Below are 20,725 nucleotides of genomic sequence, written 5' to 3' on the forward strand. Positions count from 1 at the left end.
ATATGTAATGAAAGAACTGAGGGTGAGCTGGCAGATGACCTTGCTCAGTCCCTGACACGTTATGTGTTAAAAGAACAATAACTAATATCTATGTGACACTCACTTTGTACCAGACACTTTATATGCATTAACTCCTTTGATTTTCACAGTAGCCCTGTGGAGTTAGTGTTGGTGTTAACTTTGCTTAACATGAAACAACTGAAGGATGCAAAGGTTAGATAATTGGCTGGAGCTCTCTGGCTCCAGAGCCTGGAGTCTTATCTATTGTGCCATCTGTTGCCTCAAATCCAGCCTGCCACCATTTATAGAAGAGCAACATAGCAGTGCAGAGGACAAACTGTAATGAAGAGGGTTTGTTTTGGGTACTATTCACTTCCTTTCTCCTGTCTATCTCCTCTAACAGTCCTTCTGTACAGGTGCCCACTACTTTCTGAATGCTCAAAGCTGCCAAATAACATTATATTATAAACATGATAGTAGGCATCTAATAAATCTCTATGGAATGAGTGAATGAAAAATCCATTGGGACAGCCATTCTTATTTACATTTTATGGATATGGAAAGTGAACTCCAGGAAGTTAAATAAGTGCAGATGGTTACACGGTTTATTTGTTGCAGAACCAAAGTTTCAGTTCATCTCGGATTTACTCCAATCCCTGAGTCTTCCCATCTCATTCTGTAGCTTTCCATGTAATTCCTTTCTAAGACCTTCTCCTTATTAAAACTTCAGTATAACACTTTCTTCCCTCTTTTCTCTTTTCCTTTCCCCTCCTCCTCTCTGGATCTATATCAAATAATTTCAACCCTCAGTTTACTGAGCTTGCTCACCTTGGAATCAAGAAGAAAGTAAACTGAGTGAACAAAATCCTACTAACAGGGGAGTGATGAATATCAACAATAATGACCATAGTAGCTGCAGCTAACTCAGTACTTATTATGTGCTGTTTAATCATCACAATGACCCCATGGCGTGGGTATTTTCATCCTTATCTTATAGATGAGGAAATGAGATTGGGCTTGGAAATAATCCATGTTCTCTCTGGCTATAAACCATATGATTCCAGAAATTGTATTTTACAGTTTAAAAGATTATCCTAGTTACCCCAAAACTCCTTTGATTGAAGAACTGACTGGAAAAATAGATAAGGAAAAGAGCATTCCAACAAAATGGAAAGGTTTTAAAATTAGATTAGATCAGAGGTTCCTAATTCTGGCTGCACATTAGAATACTATGGGGAATTTCCAAAAAATACCCTGACCCCAGCACACACCAAGTGGATTAGAATTTCTTCCATTAGAGTCCAGAAGAGATTTTTTTTAAAAGCCCTTCAGATGATCCCAGCATCCAGCTCGAGGGAGAACGACACTACATCTGTAGAGATGGGTGTAAAGGTAGCTGTGGACTAAGCATGAGTCATTCTCATATCACTGTGTAGGATCACAGCATTCACATGTGGTAGGTGCTCAGCAAATGTGTGTAGACTGATTGACTGAAACCTGGAAAGAGCTTTAAAATCTGGAAAGTTAAGATGATGCTCATTGAAAAGTTCAGGTTAAATATACAGATATATTTATAAATGTATATCTTTAGTCACAAGTAGAAGGTACTTAAAATTATGCCTTAATTGTGCTAGTTGGGCAAGTCAGAATTTTCTGCCAACCATTTTATTATGCCACTATTTATAAAATACATCTTTATTTTAGTTATGACATCATGCACACCTTCCACAGTCCCAAGTGTTCTATGGATGGAGAAAAGCCCTTGATGTGGCACTGTGCATGGCAGTTGTGGTTTCCTTCCCTTCCCTTCTCTTGTCTTCTTGTCCTGCCTCTTCCCTTTTATCTCTTCTTTTCCCTACTCAGCAGAGAGACTTGAGAGATACTAACAGAGCTGAAAGTGTTAATTTTATAGATTAAAAAAATGAGTCACTGTGTTTTTGTCTCCACCTCCCACCCCCTGCCTCATTCTCTCTTTTCAATCAACATAGTTATAAAGTCAAGAAGAGAGTTGATTAGTCCCCTGATGTTCAGCAACAACAAACAATAACTGCAAAACAGTAGTTTCATATCCTATTTTATTTGTTTAAATTCTGCCTCTTTCCAAAAAGTATTTGAAGCTACACAGAATATAATAACATTGCAGAAAATTAATAACATATAAAAAGAAAATTTAAGATCTTGGAAAAGAGGGTGTAGCAATATGATAACCATATGAGCTTAGCAGAATTTTCTGAATGAGTAAGAAATTTATCATGGGGTTCCTGATAGGGCAAGAAACAGTTTACATAGCTGTAGTTAGCAGAAAGGAGGAAATATATAGTGATCACTCAGGGGTGGCAAAGAAACTTCTGCTGTGTGACCTCATAGGGGACTTTGTGTGTCTTGAGCAGCACCCTTAACGACAGCTTCACAACAAACACCCAAGTAGTTTCGATATTGCTGTTCCTCGTAGCTGAAGACATAACCCTGAAGCCATAAGACTCAGTGAAGCTGATCTTCTAAGATGATGTTGGATTGGAGCTGATCTCCTTAACATACCCATTTTTTTTCTTCTTTTATTTTTTATCATTTTCTCCCTTGCTTTCCCTTAGAGTTTTCTTTAAGTCACAGTATAGATGGATGAGTTGTGTTTTTCACCTGCTACATAATTTTGTTTCCCCCTTAGTTTACCATTTACTAATAGAGAAATTTAGAACTTATTTTTAGTTTCTTGGGATCCTTCAAAGACCCTATCTTATTTTGGTTTCCATTTCCCATTTGGTGACACTTGTTGATGGAGGAGAGGCTGACAGATTATGTAGTTACTCTGGAAAGTGACAGACCAGGACTCAATGTATGTTGATGTTATTGGCTATGGGCAAGGAACACTTTTCTTCTTATGACTCTGCAGCTGTAAAAGTAATGATGCAATTCAGAGCAGCTTAGAATATTATGGTGGCAGGTATGGGTACACATAGAAAAGCAAGAGGTGCTCTGCTTCCTCCGGTGAAATGAGCCAGCAGAGACCTACCTTCCCAAACACTCTGAATCCCACATTTGTCAAGTTCTTTCAGCTTAGAGTCTTCTGCTGGTGTTGTCTGGTCCTCAGAAGTAATGATGAGCTGAATCTGAACTGAATGGAGAAGGTGATTTTCACCATGCAAAATTTGTTTGCGTAAACTTGGATTTCAGTTGTCTTTTTCATTTCTCTTTTGGCAACAAACGTTAATGCTTGAGGACATGCTGCCACTCAGTTTTGTGAAGTACCAAATATTTGGTTTTTATCTGCATTCAGACAGAATCAGTTTCAAGTTGTTTCTGTAGATATTAAAACATAAATATTTAGATAAAACAAGTTTATAAATTATGTAATTTACTCCATCATCTGTGGAATTATGAATTTTTTTCCTATGGTAGATTGAAAAATTTATTGAACACTTACTTTGTAAAAGGCATCATAATAAGTAGTTAGCGCAGAGTTAGGGGATACATTAAAAATAATAGACATGGTGATAGTCCACTGTAAACTTCCAGTCTAGTTAAGAAGTAAAAAAATTAAATTAAATTCATTAAATTATTTTTAAGTAGAATGTTTTTAAGAAACAGAATTATTCAATGTAGTAAAAGTTGAACATGAATATGTTTGCGGCACCTTAGAAAAAAGAGTACATTGAAGTTAGAGATAGGTTCAGAGTAGGTAGATTTTAAACCAAGGATTAAGAGACAATCAACATGGGTTGGTAGAGATGACTGAATTAGGAAGGAGGAAGATTAGGATTATACTTTGAAAGTTGTCTTGTGTTATCTGGAAATTTCTTGAGATGGAGAACTTGTTTGATAATAATTTTCATTACAATATTAAAATAGAATCAATAAGTTACTTTAAAAATGTGAATGTGGCTCTGGTGAATGACTCATTTATTTCAAGTATTGGAAACACAACATTGCAGATGACAGAATAATTTTTTTTTTACTATTTTTGACATTTGTTTTAATAGTGTATGATGTATACATATCATACACATATGTGTATGATATACTTATGTATGTATATACACACACAAATATATATATGTATATAAAATTTTGTATGTGACCCCAGTAAGTTCCTTGATGTTCAGATAATATACTTTTTACAGTTAATTTTTTAATCTATCATCCTCAGGAGTGTGGATGCTCTTCATGTTTTATTTAAAGCATTATACTTCAGTTTACCATATCATGACTTTTTTATTTAGAAAGATATTTTTTTTGCTTCTATTTAAAGGCTAAAATTCTGAAAATAATATTTTTCAGATCTCTCCAGATCTTTTAATTTTAAAAAGAAAATTTGACTTTGTTTTGGATTGTTTTTGCAACACTTGTATTTGTGTCTTAAGATTCTTGTGATTTATTTTCAAAGGGGTGTCTGGAATCTATATTTAAAAAACCTGAAAAATGAGTCTTTTACTTATACACACAAAATAGCTGTTAATATTGTAGTCATACTTTGTTTATACATACTCCATTGAGACAGCTAATTAGTCATGATGAGAAAGATTATTCTATGATTTTTCCTCTTTTTCATTTATATTGTCTCTGTCAAGAACCATTATCATCCATCCATTCATTCATCCAATCATTTATTCTTTCATTTGTTCATCGAATATGTATTAAGTACCTACAATATTCAAGAGAATGAGCTGGTGTCTGGATGGGTGAGAAGAAGCCACAGAAGTGACTAGATCATGAGACTTTGGGAGACAAATATAGGAAATGTTAATTTCCATAAGTAAGGGTTAAGTAACGTGCCTTAGGAATTTGCAGATAACACAAGATTTCTGACTTGTAGGGGGGTGGGGTGAGTGCTGCAGAAATACTTTTTCACTTAAGTTGACCTACTCCATCCTTGTTTTTTTTGAATGCAGGAAAATGTTTACTCCTCAGCATTTAGTAAAACAAATGTGATAGAAGATATCTGTTCTCAGCTCAAAATGCCTAGAATATGCCTGGCTTTTTCAAGACATTTCCCATTGTTAGTACTTTTATTTTTTATGGTTACAATACAGATATTGTTAAATACTCATTAAAATGACAAAAAGTATGAGGAGCTATCTGCCCTCAAAGCCCATGTTCTTTCCTTTCCTTCTTACTAAAGAAACTTTAGTTGCAAAATTGCCATGCTTTTTGAGAGGTGCTTATGATGGTCTTTCTTCATTTTTCTTTTGTTTAATTTGATATTATATTATTTTCAGAGGCAAAATCAGTGAAGGCTTGGAAAATTTAAAACGTGTTAGTCCTGTAGGAGAGACATACATCCATGAAGGACTAAAGCTAGTAAGTTCTTTTACATTTATGAGTATGGGAGAGAATGTTTTCTTACTCTGTAATGAAATAAATTATAACTCTCTAGTAAAACTCAAAGACCCCATTACATGTTTATCTTAAAATTTAAAAAAAAATGCTTTTAGTTGTTCTAGGGATAAGACAGATAGAAAACATTTACCATGGTGATAAGAAAAGTTTGGTTGGCATTTTGCCTTTTATGGAATTTTCCATTTTCTCTATGGCTATATTCAGAGAACCACATTTTCTTTGTGGTTATAGTCAGCCAAGGCTAAAATCTTTATCATTTAAACCCTATACTAACTACTCTATAATGTGAATATATGTATATTTCAAATTAAAATAGTTAACACAAAATACCCTGTTTTAAAAGCCAGTTCATAATATTTTGATTTTGTCAGACTTAAAATTCAGCTTGATGGAACATGCTGGTTAAAAGTTAAGATTAACTTATGAGTTGGACAATTATTCTTCATTTTCAGGCAAATGAACAAATTGAGAAAGCAGGAGGCTTAAAAACCTCCAGTATCATAATTGCTCTGACAGATGGGAAGTTGGATGGTCTGGTGCCATCATATGCAGAGAAAGAGGTGAGTATTGAACTGAAACTGTTCTTTACACCCCAGTGTACTTTGCTGTATGTCTCTGCATGTATTAGCCTGACATTTGAATAATTCACCTCTCTGTCTTCCTCTCTCTGTCCCTCTCTCATTCTCTCAACAGGCAAAAATATCCAGGTCCCTTGGGGCTAGAGTTTATTGTGTTGGTGTCCTTGACTTTGAACAAGCTCAAGTAAGTCCAGCAGATCTGCAGCCTTTAATCTAAATCACATAACTGTCTTAAGGAGAGTTTATCAGATTTTTCTCACTGATGACTTATTATGACTCAAATCAGTCATTAAAGATTTTCTATAAAAATGGCCCCATGTCTTGAGCTCTGGGTTAATAATGTCTGAATTTGACAGGCTTCATTACCTAAGCAAGCTGAAGACAAAGCTCTAATTTTCTTGAACATTTATTCCATTTGAAGGAACTAATATTGGAAAAGCTGTCGGGTTAAAACAATATGCATACTCCTCTTCTTTAACTCAACTGACAAGATTATCATGACAAGTCTTGTTCAAATGTTTTAGTTTGAAAACTCAACTCAGGAGTTCAGGGATTTGGGAAGTCTGTGTAGGAGAAATCTTTAATAATTTTCCCTAAAGAACCAATTTTTTTTCATGAATCTTTGAGGGTTTATGTATTAAATTTATTTCCCACTCACAAAATGATTTTACATTTAAATATTTGGTTGAGTGTGACTGAGGCTCCTGTGTCTCATGACATTTACAGCTAGTAGAACTCTGAGCTGTTTGGAAATTGAAACTTGATGCCAGTGTAAAGGGGCTGTGCCTGATCTCAGTTTATTTTTTTGTGATGCATTTAGAGTAACACTAGTCCCATCACCTTCAGTTCCTGACAGTGAATTAATCCTCTGGTGTAATTTTTCAGGTGAATGTAATTGACATGTAATGAAGCGTATAAAATGTTGTATGTCTCAACCACCTCTCAATTAAAATGTCCTCCTTTTTCTAAAGCTCGAAAGAATTGCTGATTCTAAGGAACAAGTTTTCCCTGTCAAAGGTGGATTTCAAGCTCTTAAAGGAATAATTAATTCTGTGAGTATTTCTCTGGGGTCAGGAAAGGCTCGTAATTTTAGATATATTTTAAACTATAGGAAGTAATCTTGATATACAGCTCAGTGGGTCATTATCTTGAAGAAAGAAGTTAAGAAGGAAGTTTGTTGGGTATTGCAAATGCAGGGAAATTGTAAAAGATCTGGATTTTGTTTGTTAAGTGAGATTTGGTATTAATTCTTGCAAATTGAGCTCTGTGAGCCTGGGTTTGTGATTTCAAGTTTAAGATTTTCATAAGCAGTCTCAGAGCACGCTTTGAGCATGGAGTTCCTCACTGTCTTGATATCTTGAAAGTTTTATGGGCTTTATAGAAGAGTAAAATAAAAATTTGGATTGGAATGTGTGATTGCTTCCTCCTCCAAATATGGTATTTCTTAGCTATCAGTCAGGCAACTCGAACGGGTGGCAGAGTATTTGACTGCGATTGTTGTTCTTTCCATTTTAATGATTAATAGTTTCACTGGAGCTCATAATATTTCTGTTTGGAATTCAGTTGAGCTGCCTCTGGTGATCATTAGAATCCGCGCCATCCTAAACAGGGTATGGGGAAGTGGAGTGATGAAACGCAAAGCAAAACTCTTGGGCTTTCACAGCTGAGGTTTATGTTTCGTTTTACTGCCTTTTGCTAGAAGCACCAGGAGCAGTTGCTATTAAATATTTATGATATTTTGGTAAACAACATCCTAAAATAGAAGTATTAGAATTATTAGAATTAAAAACCTAGAATTAGAATATATTCTCTAAGCCAAAGCTTTTTCTTTAATCTTTGGGTATTTCTTGAAGGAAAAAAAATCTCAGGTTTTTTCTGACATTTGGTTCTGGAATTTAAAATTTGTTTTTAAAAATCATGTTTTTCAGAAACTGAGATTTATTGAATTTGCTTTTGGTAGTATGTAGGCTTTTTTCCTCTTAATAAATGGATCTTTTCAGGAAAAATATACAATTTGATTCTAAAACATATCAGTACGACTAGTGGACAGGCCAAATATAAGTGCAGAATGGAACAGAGATTCAATTATTTTAGGAGTTTACGTATGTGTTTAGTTTCAGGAAAAAAATTCAATGTAAAAAAGTAATAAATACTTTTGTAGGTGGATTCAAGGTACATACTCTACAACTGTGATTTGTTTTACAATATAGGAAAATGTATTGACAATGCAAAAGGGAGGATAATTTGACCCTGTAAAAAACAAATCAGTGTATTGTATTTTAAATAGAATTTTATTGTACTTGGGAATTTGTAATTATTTTTATATTTATACTGGGAAGGAGAAAAGACCTCTGTGGGTTTTCCCCTTTGCAATTTTTTTTTCTCTATATAAAAGGATTAATTCAAAATTCTCCAGGTGACTAACTGGCTTTTGAAAACTCTCTTTTTGTGGGTTATGACTACAAATATCTCCTTCAAAGAATTAGTAGTTGACTACTGGAGGAGATAAAGTTGTTATTGTTTTATTATATTTATTTGTTCAATTTCACTTTTTAAATTTGTATAAGAAAAATTTAGAATGGAATTTCGAACTACAGTGTTTCTCGCCTGAAGTTCTTGATGGACTTTAGCTCAAGTATGTTATGTCGAAAGATTTAGCATGAACTTAGACAAATTTGCGTTATTTTAGCTACACATTATGAACAAAGCCTCTTGAATTTCATCTGGAGGGGGCTGATGGGTATAGCTATCATCTCATTATAGTTAAACTGCAGCTATTTTGTCACAAAAGGAGTTGTAAGTGATCCTGAGCGAAGCCAGACTCTGGGGAAACCCTAGCAGTAACTTGGGAGAGTAGGCAGGTAGACAAATGGAGCATTACAATCAAAGTTGATCTCACTAATGGTTGAGATTTCTATCAACATGATAATAGCTTGGGATTTCTGCCCACTTTGTAGAAATTTAAGGCACTAAATCAAGCACTTTATCTCTCTTCAAGGCAGAGATTGTACCACCTCTGGTAATAGACAAAAGCTGTACTTCTGCCTCAAATTTGAATTACCCTTTATATTTACAAAGTACCATCATATCTTTAAAAATTATATATGGTATTTAAACACATATAGTGTATTTCAGGGTAAGAGCTGAGAGAAGAGAATCTCTCTCTGTTCTTTATGGTTTACCAAACTAATGGGTAACACGGTACTGTGGAATGTATTTACACAAAGCTAAGCAAATGGAAGAAATCAGAAAATTTAAATCTTTCAGATGTTTGGTACTCTGAAGGCAAAATATTTGCTAAATTGATTGATAATTTATTTTTCCTGCTAGAAGTTACTTAAATACATCTGGCATTATTGTCAGTGCATTAATTTCCCTGAAGTTAATCTTTAATTGAGAAAAAGTGATAAATGGTTTTCTTGTTTTCTTTGTCCTCCCTTCCCCTGCCCACTAAAATCCAGTGACCTAGATGGTCTGGTCCCCTTATTGTAAAAGACATCACATTTTGTTAAGGCATAGTTTGTTTAGAATCAATTTTTTAATCAGCAAGGATAAGAGTTTAATTTTGGAGCCTTTCTTCATTATAGTTTTTTGGAAAAAGAAGAAACACTATAGTAGTTCTAACTTTTATAACTTCAAAACAAGGGACTGTAAAAGGCCTTTGTTATGAACATATTAACAACTTAATACCTTTTCTAAAATTTATTTGATTCGGAAAATCATTTTAATGCTCTATTTTAATTTGGAGGGAAATGTATCATTTCAAAATTTTTAGATTTCTATCCCAGCAAACATGATACGTACATAACATTTTTTGTACTGTTGGTTTAACCTCTACTCTTAATTAGCATATATGAGGGTTTAGAATTCATTATCTCAAGGAGGTACTTGTGAAAACCTTTTCCTCTTTTTTACCCTCCTTTTCCTGTTGTATAATGTATTCTTTCATTTCCTCATTTATTGAGCTCTTACTATGTTAGGGCATGGTATTAAGCTTGGAAGAGGGGACACAAACTTATATAAGACAAATTCTTTATTCTAAAGAGGCTGGAAAATGACGATTCGAGGTTTGGAATATGGTGGCGCCCTGAGAGAATTACAAAGTGTGGGAATTTGGAAAAGGGAAATTTCAGTGAGTCACCCTATGTGATAAAAAGGAATCCTGTCATGCAGTTTGTGTTAAAATACCAATATGGCTACAGTAACGTTGGCAGAGAGGTAGAATGAGTTTGGTTATATGAAGTCATGGGAGGCTTTTTGTGGTGGGATCTGAACTGTGCTCTGACAATTGGAGTAGATTTAATTAGAAACAAGGAACACAGAACTTCAGAAACAGCCTGGGCTGAATGGCTAAGGCACAGGAGGGTTTGGCTTGGATGGTGGAATGATGTGGGGGATAAACATTGGTAGGTAGGTTGGATCCAGATTATGGAGACCCTCAAATGTTTGAGTGGTGAAATGGCTCTTTTTGCATAAGTAGTCGAGGAACCATGGAAGATTAATTTAGAGCATGAAATTTATAACAGTGAAAGTTTAGGTGGAATATGCTTATGGTAATGTATGGGATGATTTGAAAGATGAAAAGCTGTGTTATGTCTCTTTCAATAGTGCTTGTGAAACATGGTGAAAGGAAACCTAACATAGTGAAGACGACATGAGATTGGAAAATACGAAGACCTGAGTGTGGGTTCCAACTCTGCCACTGCCTAGCCATGTGACCTTGTGTACCTCCTATAGTGTAATCTCTCTGAGTTTTACAATTCTCATCAGTCAAATGAGGATAATGATATCTATATCAGTGAATCGTTTTGTGAATTAAATTAGATAATGATTAAGAATGATCTAACTCAGAGGGGCTGACTTTAAAACATGTGGTAGGAAACTAGGAATGGCTGGAAGCTAGGACCATGTAGGATGGGATTATTGATCCTTCTGTAGGGTAGTCCACTGAGAGAGATGGCCAACATTCTAAATGATCAATGACTTAGATCTAAAGAGGGGTGGTATTGATATGTGCAAGGATCAGATCTAGCAAATGGGTCGTAACAACAAGGATTTCTAGATGGTGTAGCTGCGCAAAGTCAAGTATCTGGCTGTGCCCTAGTTCTGAATTCTCAGGGCATAGGTCTAGGACCCAGCCAACAACTGGAAAAGAAGATTCAGAATTCCCATGGCAAACGCTATGTAGAATTTCAGAATCCTCCATTCAGAAAAAAGAGCCACAATTCTTGTGGGGGAACTTGTGGTGCTAATTAGTGATTCAAAGTAGAAATGTTACTTTGTTAAGGGGAAACCACAGGCCCAATGGCCTATAGTTCCTTAGGGCTAATTTCAGGCACTGGGATTCTGGGTCTTTCACAATAAAACTAGGTCAAGGACTGCAAGGGAAGCAATTAATAAATTCTCTGCTCTGGTCAGAATTATGTCAGGAACAGGGTGGGGCTGAACCTCTAGGTATGAAACTGTTTGATCTTTCTGAGCCAGGCTCTGAAGCGTCTGGCAAATATTAGCTGGCAAATGCTAGTTGTTGTTGTTAAAATTGTGATGGCTGTGAAAACTGGAAATAAAAAGGTAAATGTGGGAAGCTTTAAAAAATTAATAGAACCTGGGAGCTCACTGGATATAGGATGAAAAGGACGGAGAGGGCAGTCAAGTGTAACCTGGGCCTTCCAACCCTGATAATATGAGTATCTAGAAGCATTGAAAGTGAACGCTGTTTTCACAGAGGGGTCAGAGTGTTAGAGGACAAAGTGGAATTGGGCAGGAGGGCAGGGAGAGAAGGTGAATTGGGCCTGGGAAGAAATCCCGGTGGGGGATGTCACTGAGGGAAGTGGAGATCCAGGGAAATGTTCAAATCAGAAAACTGCAGAATTGAGTCATTCTTCCTCCTCTTGTTCTTTCTCCTCTCCCTTGCCCACCAACACAAGGATATAATTCTGTTTTCCACAGATCTTAGAATTGTTAAACAATTATATTTGGTTTCTTGGAAAGGTGATTGTAGAACTTTTATTAGAAAATAAAATTGTATTCAAACTAGGATAGGTCAGACTAACCTGTGAGTACCATGTGGTTTGTAGTGCAGTGTTTCATAAGGCAGTGCTGTGTAAGAGAACATTAAAAATAAAACAAAACCACGATTAGTGAGTAACAGGGAAAGAATAAAAATCAAAGTGATGTGGAAAAGCCCCTCCTTTTTTTCTAAAAACAAGACCATGAGATGTTTTACTCTTTCCAATTATTTCCATAATTTGTTTTTGATAGCACACCTCAAAAATATTAAGCATAAGAGATAAATCAGTTGTGAAGCTGTTTTTATAAATAACCCTGATCCAAAAGAATTAAGAACACTGCATCCTAGGGGATGGCAGCAAAGTTCCTAAGTGCCTAATGGGGAAGTAAAGGAGCCTAAATAGGAAAGGAATGACTCACACGTGTAGGAAATTTAAATAAAACTGTAATAGATTGTTTACTTTTTTACTGAAAAAAGTAAAATATACATTTAAAAAAGTAACTTCATTCATAATGCTGGAAATATAAGCTTCATTTGATCTTTGGAGCCAAGTTGTTTTTCTCAGTAATACCTATTGTCGTTATTATTATTTTTAAAAAGTATCTAAGAAAGGTGTCTATGTTTTAATGGAATGAGAAGACATTGCAAAATCATTTTCTCTACAGGAAAATCATTTTCATAGAAGAGAGTACCTAATAAACATTCTGACAAGACTTTAGCTTAAATGCTTTTAGCAGGTTCTGCTATGAATGTCGACTGCTTAGTTGTGGAAATGTCTATTTATAAAATTATGGTTTAATGGAAAACCTAAAGTCTGAGCTAACTATAAAGATATATTCACAGGAAAAAAAAAGTCAAACTGGTACAACTTACTCAAAATTGGAAATCAGTTTCTAGGACTCCTTTTAAAAAGGACTGGCTGTAGCATGAGGCTCACTGTGCATCAGATTCTTCCGGGCTTCCATTTATCCAAGGATCTTTAGTACTGAATATAGATAAGGTGTCTCCTTATAACATCTTTCACATTAATGGTTAGGAAGGTTGGGACCATATTTCCCACCTCCTCCTTTTTTTGCCTAATACAGTGTTGGGTTAGTAGTTATTGCCTAATTCATGTTTATCAATGAATGAATAAATAAAATCCATGCTTCTTGAAAATATTTTTATATTTTTAAAATATAATTATGGTGTGTTTAAGCATTAAAAAAATCAACTCCTTTTTTCTGCCAGAAAATACTTTATTTTGAATTGACTTCTGATTCCATATTATTTTGACTTTATCCTCTTATTTATATTCCACTGTATTAAGACTTCTGGTTACAAGTGACAAAAAGCAAGTTCATACTAGCTTAAGGGAAAAAAAAAAAAAAAAGAGAGAGGTATGGGCTTATCTAACTAACTGGGTGGTCCAGAGGAGGAAATTGCCTCAGGTACAGTTAGATCCAGGGAACCAATCCATGTTCTTAAGGTCTCTCTTTGTAAGTTTTGCCTGTGATTCTATTTGCCTCATTCTCTCCTTGTTCCCATGAGTGGCTGTTGAAAGTAATTGCCAAGTGTTTCAGCTTACATGGGCCTCAATTAGCAAGCCCATTGGAAAGAGAGAGCTGTTGTCTCTGGGCATCAGTATATTCTGTCCCAGTTAAGGACTCTGATTGACTCAGTTGAGTCAAGTGCTTATTCCTGTAACAATTACATAGTCAACAAACATATTTGGACCAGCCTGAGTAACATGCCCACCCCTGTGATGAAAGATTGGGAGCAAGGTGGAGAGGGCTAATGATTGACAGCCTCACCAGGACCACATGGAGTAGAGACCAGTTTTCCCAATAGAAAGGGAACACTTCATAGATGTGTAAGGATGAAAAAATGTTCTGGGTAGGGAAGAAAAATCAATAGTATTACAGTTCACTGTACTAAAATACATTTAAAATATTTTTGACATATTCTAATAAGGCACTCCATTCCTTCTAAATTCCAATTAACTAAAAAATACAAATAGAAAATTTGCTTTAAAATAGTCATTTAATTTACTGAAATTTTATAATCTTGACATCCTTTGTCCAATGGTCTATTTGCATTTGCATGATAATTTTACTTAATAATAACATTATTCTTTCCTTCTTTCTTTAGTTGGGATTGTAGTATAAGGAAATCAAATCCATTTTGGAAAAATAATTACAGTTTTTTGTGATATTTTGTGAGAAAACTAAAGTGGTGGCATTAGGTTACATAGCGAAAATTAAGTGCCAAATGTTTGCTTCTTAACATTAATCTGTTGGGCTACAAAAGAAGATGACTTTAGAGCCTCACTTGTTTTTGAAAGCAAATTCAGTTGAGTCGAAGGACATTAAAAAGGGGGATAAAATGGTTAAGATTTATGATTAAATGTACCATCAGTGTAAATTATGATGCGTAAATGCGTAATTTCTCAGTTATATCTCATTTTCCCTCCTGAAATAATAATTCCTAATTTATTTGGAAGCATATTTTTGAACTTACTGTGTTCAAGACACTTTTCTGATGTTGGGTTACAGAGATGGATGTGGTACCCTTGACTTTTCTGAGCTTACAAGTTTTAGGGATATGTGTTTGTAAAGTCAATAGAACTGATAAAGCTTTTTTTTTTTTTTTCTATGCTTGTTGCATAGGGAAATAGTTTATTTGCCACTCTGGATTTCTGAAAAATCAAATAGAACAAGTATAGATTTATCATGCTTGTCAGGTCTATTTCATATTTTATTTAATGAAACAAGGGAGTGGGTAAAGAGGACTAATATGAAATAATATATGCATCAAAATGAAAAACATGTTGGGACTCAATTTCTTTAGATTCTGAACAAATAGTACATTTATTATTACTTTACCCCATAATTTCAGTGCACTTTTTATGGAAAGTCTATTTATCCTTTAGGAAAGCATTAAATGATTATTCTGAGTTTGTGCTGAACAAAAGAAAGGAAAAAAATCAGAGACATATAAACTTTTGTTTCATATCACAATCCACTTTGGGGCGTATTTCTATGGTATAGTGAGAAAGGAAGACCTGCTATTATGATTTGTTATGAAAACGCAACTTAAGAACTTAAGAACTTAAATGTCGTTTCGCTATTTTCTTTCACAATTTGTGATATGGGCATAATTTCACCAACAGTATAATCAGAACTACTCATCTGTTATGTTTGGAACAGAGAGGAGTAAAAGGCAATGATTATAACTTACATTCTTCCCTAGATTTATTAGAGTAAAAGTTTGTTTAGAATTTGTCACTTGTGCTTATACTACTCACTTACTTGCAAAGGGAGAGAAAATCCATATTTAGAAATGGGTCAGTGCAGAACATGCTGTATTGAGCAACTGGCATTTTGGAGCTCCAAGCATTTAAAAAAAACAAACACAACCAAAACACATAACTACAAATTGCAATTGTTTTTCATTGACGTATTACCTCTTAGAGAAAAATATATTTGGTAGGAATGTTTCACACCTAGAGAGAAAATAAAATCATATCTGAATGTTGAAAGGTAAAAAAGCAAACAAGAAAAGATTGTGAGAAACATCTTTCCAGTTGTTTTAGCTGCTTATTTTATGCACATGTGTGGCTAATTACTAAAGCTTCATTTTAGGGAGATCTTTTTTGGGGAACTAATGCTGTGCAGTGATTTTTCCTTATGAGATTTAAACTTGGAATGCTTCATATTTGGGATGAACTCCTGTAGTGCTTAAGCTTCTCAGTGAGTCAGAAAAAAAGTAGCTTGTGTTTTTAGACCTTATTATTATTATTACTGATATTTTCTGACATGCTGTATGTCATGGAAATTAGCAGTTTCTATTTGTTAGGATACACTGAAGGTATTTGTAAATTATCTGTAACGTTCTGTTGTACATTATGTTGTATACTCAAAGTCAGTGTTAGAAAATTATTGCCAGAATGAATATTTTGAATTTTGAATAAGGTTAAAAATGTTGGAGATGTTTGGGTAGCATATTCAATTTAAGTGTGAAGAAATAATCTGTTTTTTGGGGAAAATTTTTTTTATTTAGAATTGACCTTAAAAAAGAAGGTCACATTCATTCAATGGGACTTAATATCCTTTTGCTCTTTCACATATACTATCCAGAATCAGCCCTCTTTTTAAAAGAAGATGCATATCTTAAATTTGTTTCTTTTCATGTTGTTTTTATTGTTTCTTTTTCTGTTTGTTAAAAAAAATTTATTTTTGCATTTGGCTCAATGCCTTATGAGCGCCATTGATTACCAAAATTTGAACTATACAAATAAGTTTTCCTTTCATTGTGTGTGACCAAAGATGTGATTTGATTGACTCAAGTAGCCCCTCATTAAGCTCTGTAATTTTAAATATACTTAACTGTTCATTGTTACATACCCCATTTATTTGTCTTATAGCCAAAATGCTTGTGCTTTTTATTAGAAAGTTTTGCATTTACTCTTCTATTAATTCAATAAATATTAATTGAGAAGCTGCTGTTTATAACATTGTGTTATATACCTTTTATATTAGATTGGTTTTAAATATGAAGTATTATTATTCATTATAAAAGTTTTTACATAGTTTCTTCTGGAATGGGCTCTATTTTCCAAATACAGTATCTTTACCATCACCATTTAGAAATTGCAAAAAATATAGATTTTTAAAATCTGTCTTGGTTTATACTAGTTGTAGGAAGTGGGTTTTTGTTTGTTTGTTTCATTTAAACTGGATGCTTGATCTTCAAATCATAAGACCTAGATATTGCTCCCAAATTCAACATGAACTTCCAAGACACTGTAGGTCCTAAGTAATATTTTACTTCATCCCCCCCATCTTAACTAATTCCATGCTAAATTTTATCTTGGATATAGCCCAACTATAATTCTCCACTAATTAATCCCATTTTATCTTCAATGCCAGAAGAAAAAGGCCACAGCTATATTCATTGTATGCATTTTTTAGGGCCATGATATGGCTTTTACTACTCCCTACATGTTCCATATTTGTCATTATAGCATGTCCCTTATGTAAACATGTTCAGGAACTTACAAGATCTCAATATGGTTTCATATGTATCTTACAGGATACTCAAAATATCGTTGTTTCATATGTATCTTAAAATATCTAAGAAAGAAGAAATCAAGTCTGATGCTATATGGTTGTTTCTGCTATAGATGTTTCTGTGATTAACACTGTCACTTCACCTGGTTATTATTCAGTCCTTATAAAGATCTGATCCTAACCCTATAGTCAAGCAGGATAAGAAATTGCTTCGTGGCCACTGGGATTCTTGGAAGAGTTGTGTCTCTGACTTAGCAGCGGTTCTCACACGGCCACAAATCTTGCCAGATCTGGCTCCAAAGTGCCTATCTGCCCCTTGTTGCTCTGTATGCAAATTGGGCCTTTAGTGAAATCCTGCAGCCTGACCACATGCACTAGACGCAGACTCAATCCAAATTAATTTGGAATATGCCTCGAATATCCAGGGTGAAACACCATTCTGATACTCCAAGTCGAACTTCTGGAAAGGGACAGCACAATGGAATCTACTTTCATCTCCTGCCAAACATCTGTATCTCAGAGAGCAGCAGGCAGAGCTGACTCCTAAGGCTGCATCTCGTCTTTCCACTAACCAAAACTAACCCAGAGGGGGCCATTACCAACCTTATCTTATCTTACCCACTCCCTTGACAAGTAGAGAAATTCATGTTTACGGAGTTCACCAAACTATTGAGAGGATTCTGATGATCTAAATTATACAGAGAACGTATCGAAATTGTATACAAGTTAGAAACAACAGAAAATAAATAGCTATAATTTGTAAGGATGAATGCTATTGTTCCGCCTGCAGTTTTATCCCAAACAACTCAGAAGAGGGGAAATAATTGGATTTTCACTTTCTTATGACATGTATTCAAGACAAATACATCTTAAATAGGATAGAAAGTTTTGATAATGAGAAACGACAGTGACTGTTATAGGGATTAAATATATAAAACCATCTTTAGGCATTTAATTCACAGTTTGGGACAACAAGCTGGAATGTAGACATTTTACACAAAGTAACAGAATTTAGAATTCTATATATTTCAGCCTCTTTTCTATTATAGATTTTTATTGGTTTATGAACACAGGTCTTGCAGATGGTCTTGTGTATACCATCAGCTGCTCTGCCTAGACCTCTCCCTCCTGGAAGTTCACACTTTTATCTCCTACCCAACCTGTGCCCTGTGGGTGTAACTGTAGGCTGAAAACGTTTAAAGACCCTGTGGTTCACAAATACTGGAGGGAAAGAGACTAAGAAAAAGAGTAACAGAGGGACAGACATGTAGGCAGACCTTGTTTTCCAATGTTGGCATCCCATTTTAGAAAATGTTTTCCCTCATGCTGCTTGCGTTTCTTGCTTTTCTAATGTTTATGTTGCCTGCATTTCCATGTATAGGGATTTTCATGGCTTAACAAAATATCCTCCTGAGGCTATAATCCTGTGCAGGTTGTTCGAAGGGTCATGCATTCACATGTTGACATTCATATATTAGTATGAATGCGTTCATGACATGAGAACAGCTATGTTGAAGTAGAATATTTGGGGAGATAGGGCAAACGTGGATCATGATCGTGATTAGAAAAAGAGTGTCTCTGTGTGTCTAGCAACCCAGGTGAGACAATGAGAGGGGAGGGACAAAGACTCATTTAGTCTGTATCAAAAATTTGCTGCTCCACATCAACAAAAAAATAGAGAAAAACCAAACCAAACCAAACAAAATCACCAAACTTCTGCCTTCTGGCTCTGAATGTGCCTTTCTGTTTCCAGGACTCAGGCAAATTCTAGAGTTTTAGAACTATAAAACCTAAATACCACTGACTTCATTACTTTTATGGGAAAAAAAAATCTGTCCTGGGCTTTCCTGGTGGCGCAGTGGTTGAGAGTCCGCCTGTCGATGCAGGGGACACGGGTTCGCGCCCTGGTCAGGGAGGATCCCACATGCCGCGGAGCGGCTGGGCCTGTGAGCCATGGCCGCTGAGCCTGCGCGTCCGGAGCCTGTGCTCCGCAACGGGAGAGGCCACGACAGTGAGATGACACATATAAAAAGTAATTTCAAACGGATTATACAGATTTGTATATAAGAGCTAAAATCAGAAATGTCTAAAAGAAAACTTAGGGAAAAATCTGTCCTAAGATCAAATAACAAATTAATTTTTCTAAGCACCGTTTGATTTTAGTTTCCAAGTGCTTGTTGTGTTCTTATACCAGTATTAGGACCTCTGGTATAGCTTGTTGTTCTGGTAGCCTGGCTTGTCTTTTAGCTTCTGGATGATGCTGAGAAGTAAAAAGTACAAGTGTTTTATCTGTACAAAACCAAATTTGAGAAAGAAAGCAGTAATAAAGTAAGACAGTAGAGAAAAATAAATACATAAAAAGAGAGAGGCCCCTAACCATTTGGGTATCCCATATATTACTAACTCATAGGATGGTCTACAATTTGAATTTATTCACAGTCAGTGGTGTTGGGAACTTTAAAACAAACCTGTAAAACCCCCATAAATAAAGGTGAAAGCTTAGTGACATAATTTTGAAGATAAGAAATAAGTCCGATTTTAGATTGTTTTTGATAGTATAAAAGGTGTCCAGGCAAAACAAGCAGGTGAATTTCACTAGTTTGTTGGATATTAGGTTTTGTAATGGGTAGACCATTTATCACAAATCTGGAGGGTGGCAGAGGTCACTGGTTAGAGGAATGGGCTTTGGACTCAATCAAACCTGGGGAGATCTGGCTCTGCTATTTAAAAGCTAATTGTTCTAGGACAATTTTTTAAAATCTCTCTTAAGTTCCAATTTTCTCATCTGTAAAATGGAGATAAAAATAGTACGCATTCTTAAGACTTGGAAGGATTAATTGAAGAAATTTATATAAAGTACTTAGCACAGTTCCTAGAACATAATAAGCACCCAACAAATGGTAATTATTATTATTGTTAGAAATTCTTTTGAATTTTTGACTGCTGCTAGTTGTACTGAATTTACAAAGTTTGACTTTTTTCATCCGTATTAACATTTGAGGATTTAAAAGTAGGGATTAGGTAATAATGTACATATTTTTTTCATTTATAAATATTCCTTAATACTAATACTATTTTTTAAGTGAACAGATGCTTCAGTAGTATACTATTTTCATGGTGATCATCAAGTTCTTTGCCAATTTATATATATATATATATAATATATAAATGGACTCCAAAGTCTCAAATGATGCAATTTTGCATCTAGTGTGTTGATGACTTAGAGAACCCTGGTTTTATTAATAGCATTTGGTTTGCCTTTAAATTCGTTCTATGGTGCTATTAGCTCTCTTGATGTCAACTAAGGCCGAACTTTATTGGAAACTATTTTCTGTTTCTGTTGAGACTTAATGAAGGCAGATGGCAACACATATTTGAAGAAACATCCTTACAAGGTCCTCTGTTGTACAGGTGATGAAAGTGCAGAGTATGAAAAATAATGCATCAATTATCATAGATGGGACACCTGATCCAATGTTCAGTCAATCAATAACAGTATTTAAGTTGGTAAAAATTAACTAGTGTTTAAAAGTAGTTGTCCCATCTGTCAGTTGTCATTTAGTGATGACAATTTTAATGTAATAGGTCCAGGTTGAGGTCTTGAGCATTTGAACTTGTGCAATTACTTGGCGAGACTAGATTATGAAGTGCTTTGTATTTATGGAAGTGCTTGTTTAAAAATTTAATGTAAACTATTTGCATATGAATATTAAATCACAGCAACTTCTAGTTGTTCTTTTCTTAAAATAGCA

The 20,725-nt window shown here is 34.8% G+C and overlaps 1 protein-coding gene across 2 annotated transcripts in view; it reads left to right on the top strand.

Annotated features, from left to right (window-relative positions):
- The window catches only part of ANTXR2 (ANTXR cell adhesion molecule 2), a gene marked incomplete at its 3' end in the record, with an annotated part of 165,644 nt that overhangs the window by 12,845 nt on the left and 132,074 nt on the right, over window positions 1-20,725 (top strand). For both annotated transcript variants that reach the window (XM_082652808.1, XM_082652807.1), the window contains exons 4-7: window positions 5,214-5,295; window positions 5,787-5,894; window positions 6,028-6,096; window positions 6,884-6,964. In XM_082652808.1, the coding sequence (XP_082508934.1) occupies window positions 5,214-5,295; window positions 5,787-5,894; window positions 6,028-6,096; window positions 6,884-6,964 (340 nt within the window). The remainder of the gene's footprint in view (window positions 1-5,213; window positions 5,296-5,786; window positions 5,895-6,027; window positions 6,097-6,883; window positions 6,965-20,725) is intronic.

Source organism: Grampus griseus (assembly GCF_964374135.1).
Source record: "Grampus griseus genome assembly, chromosome: 4".
Taxonomy (NCBI): domain Eukaryota; kingdom Metazoa; phylum Chordata; class Mammalia; order Artiodactyla; family Delphinidae; genus Grampus; species Grampus griseus.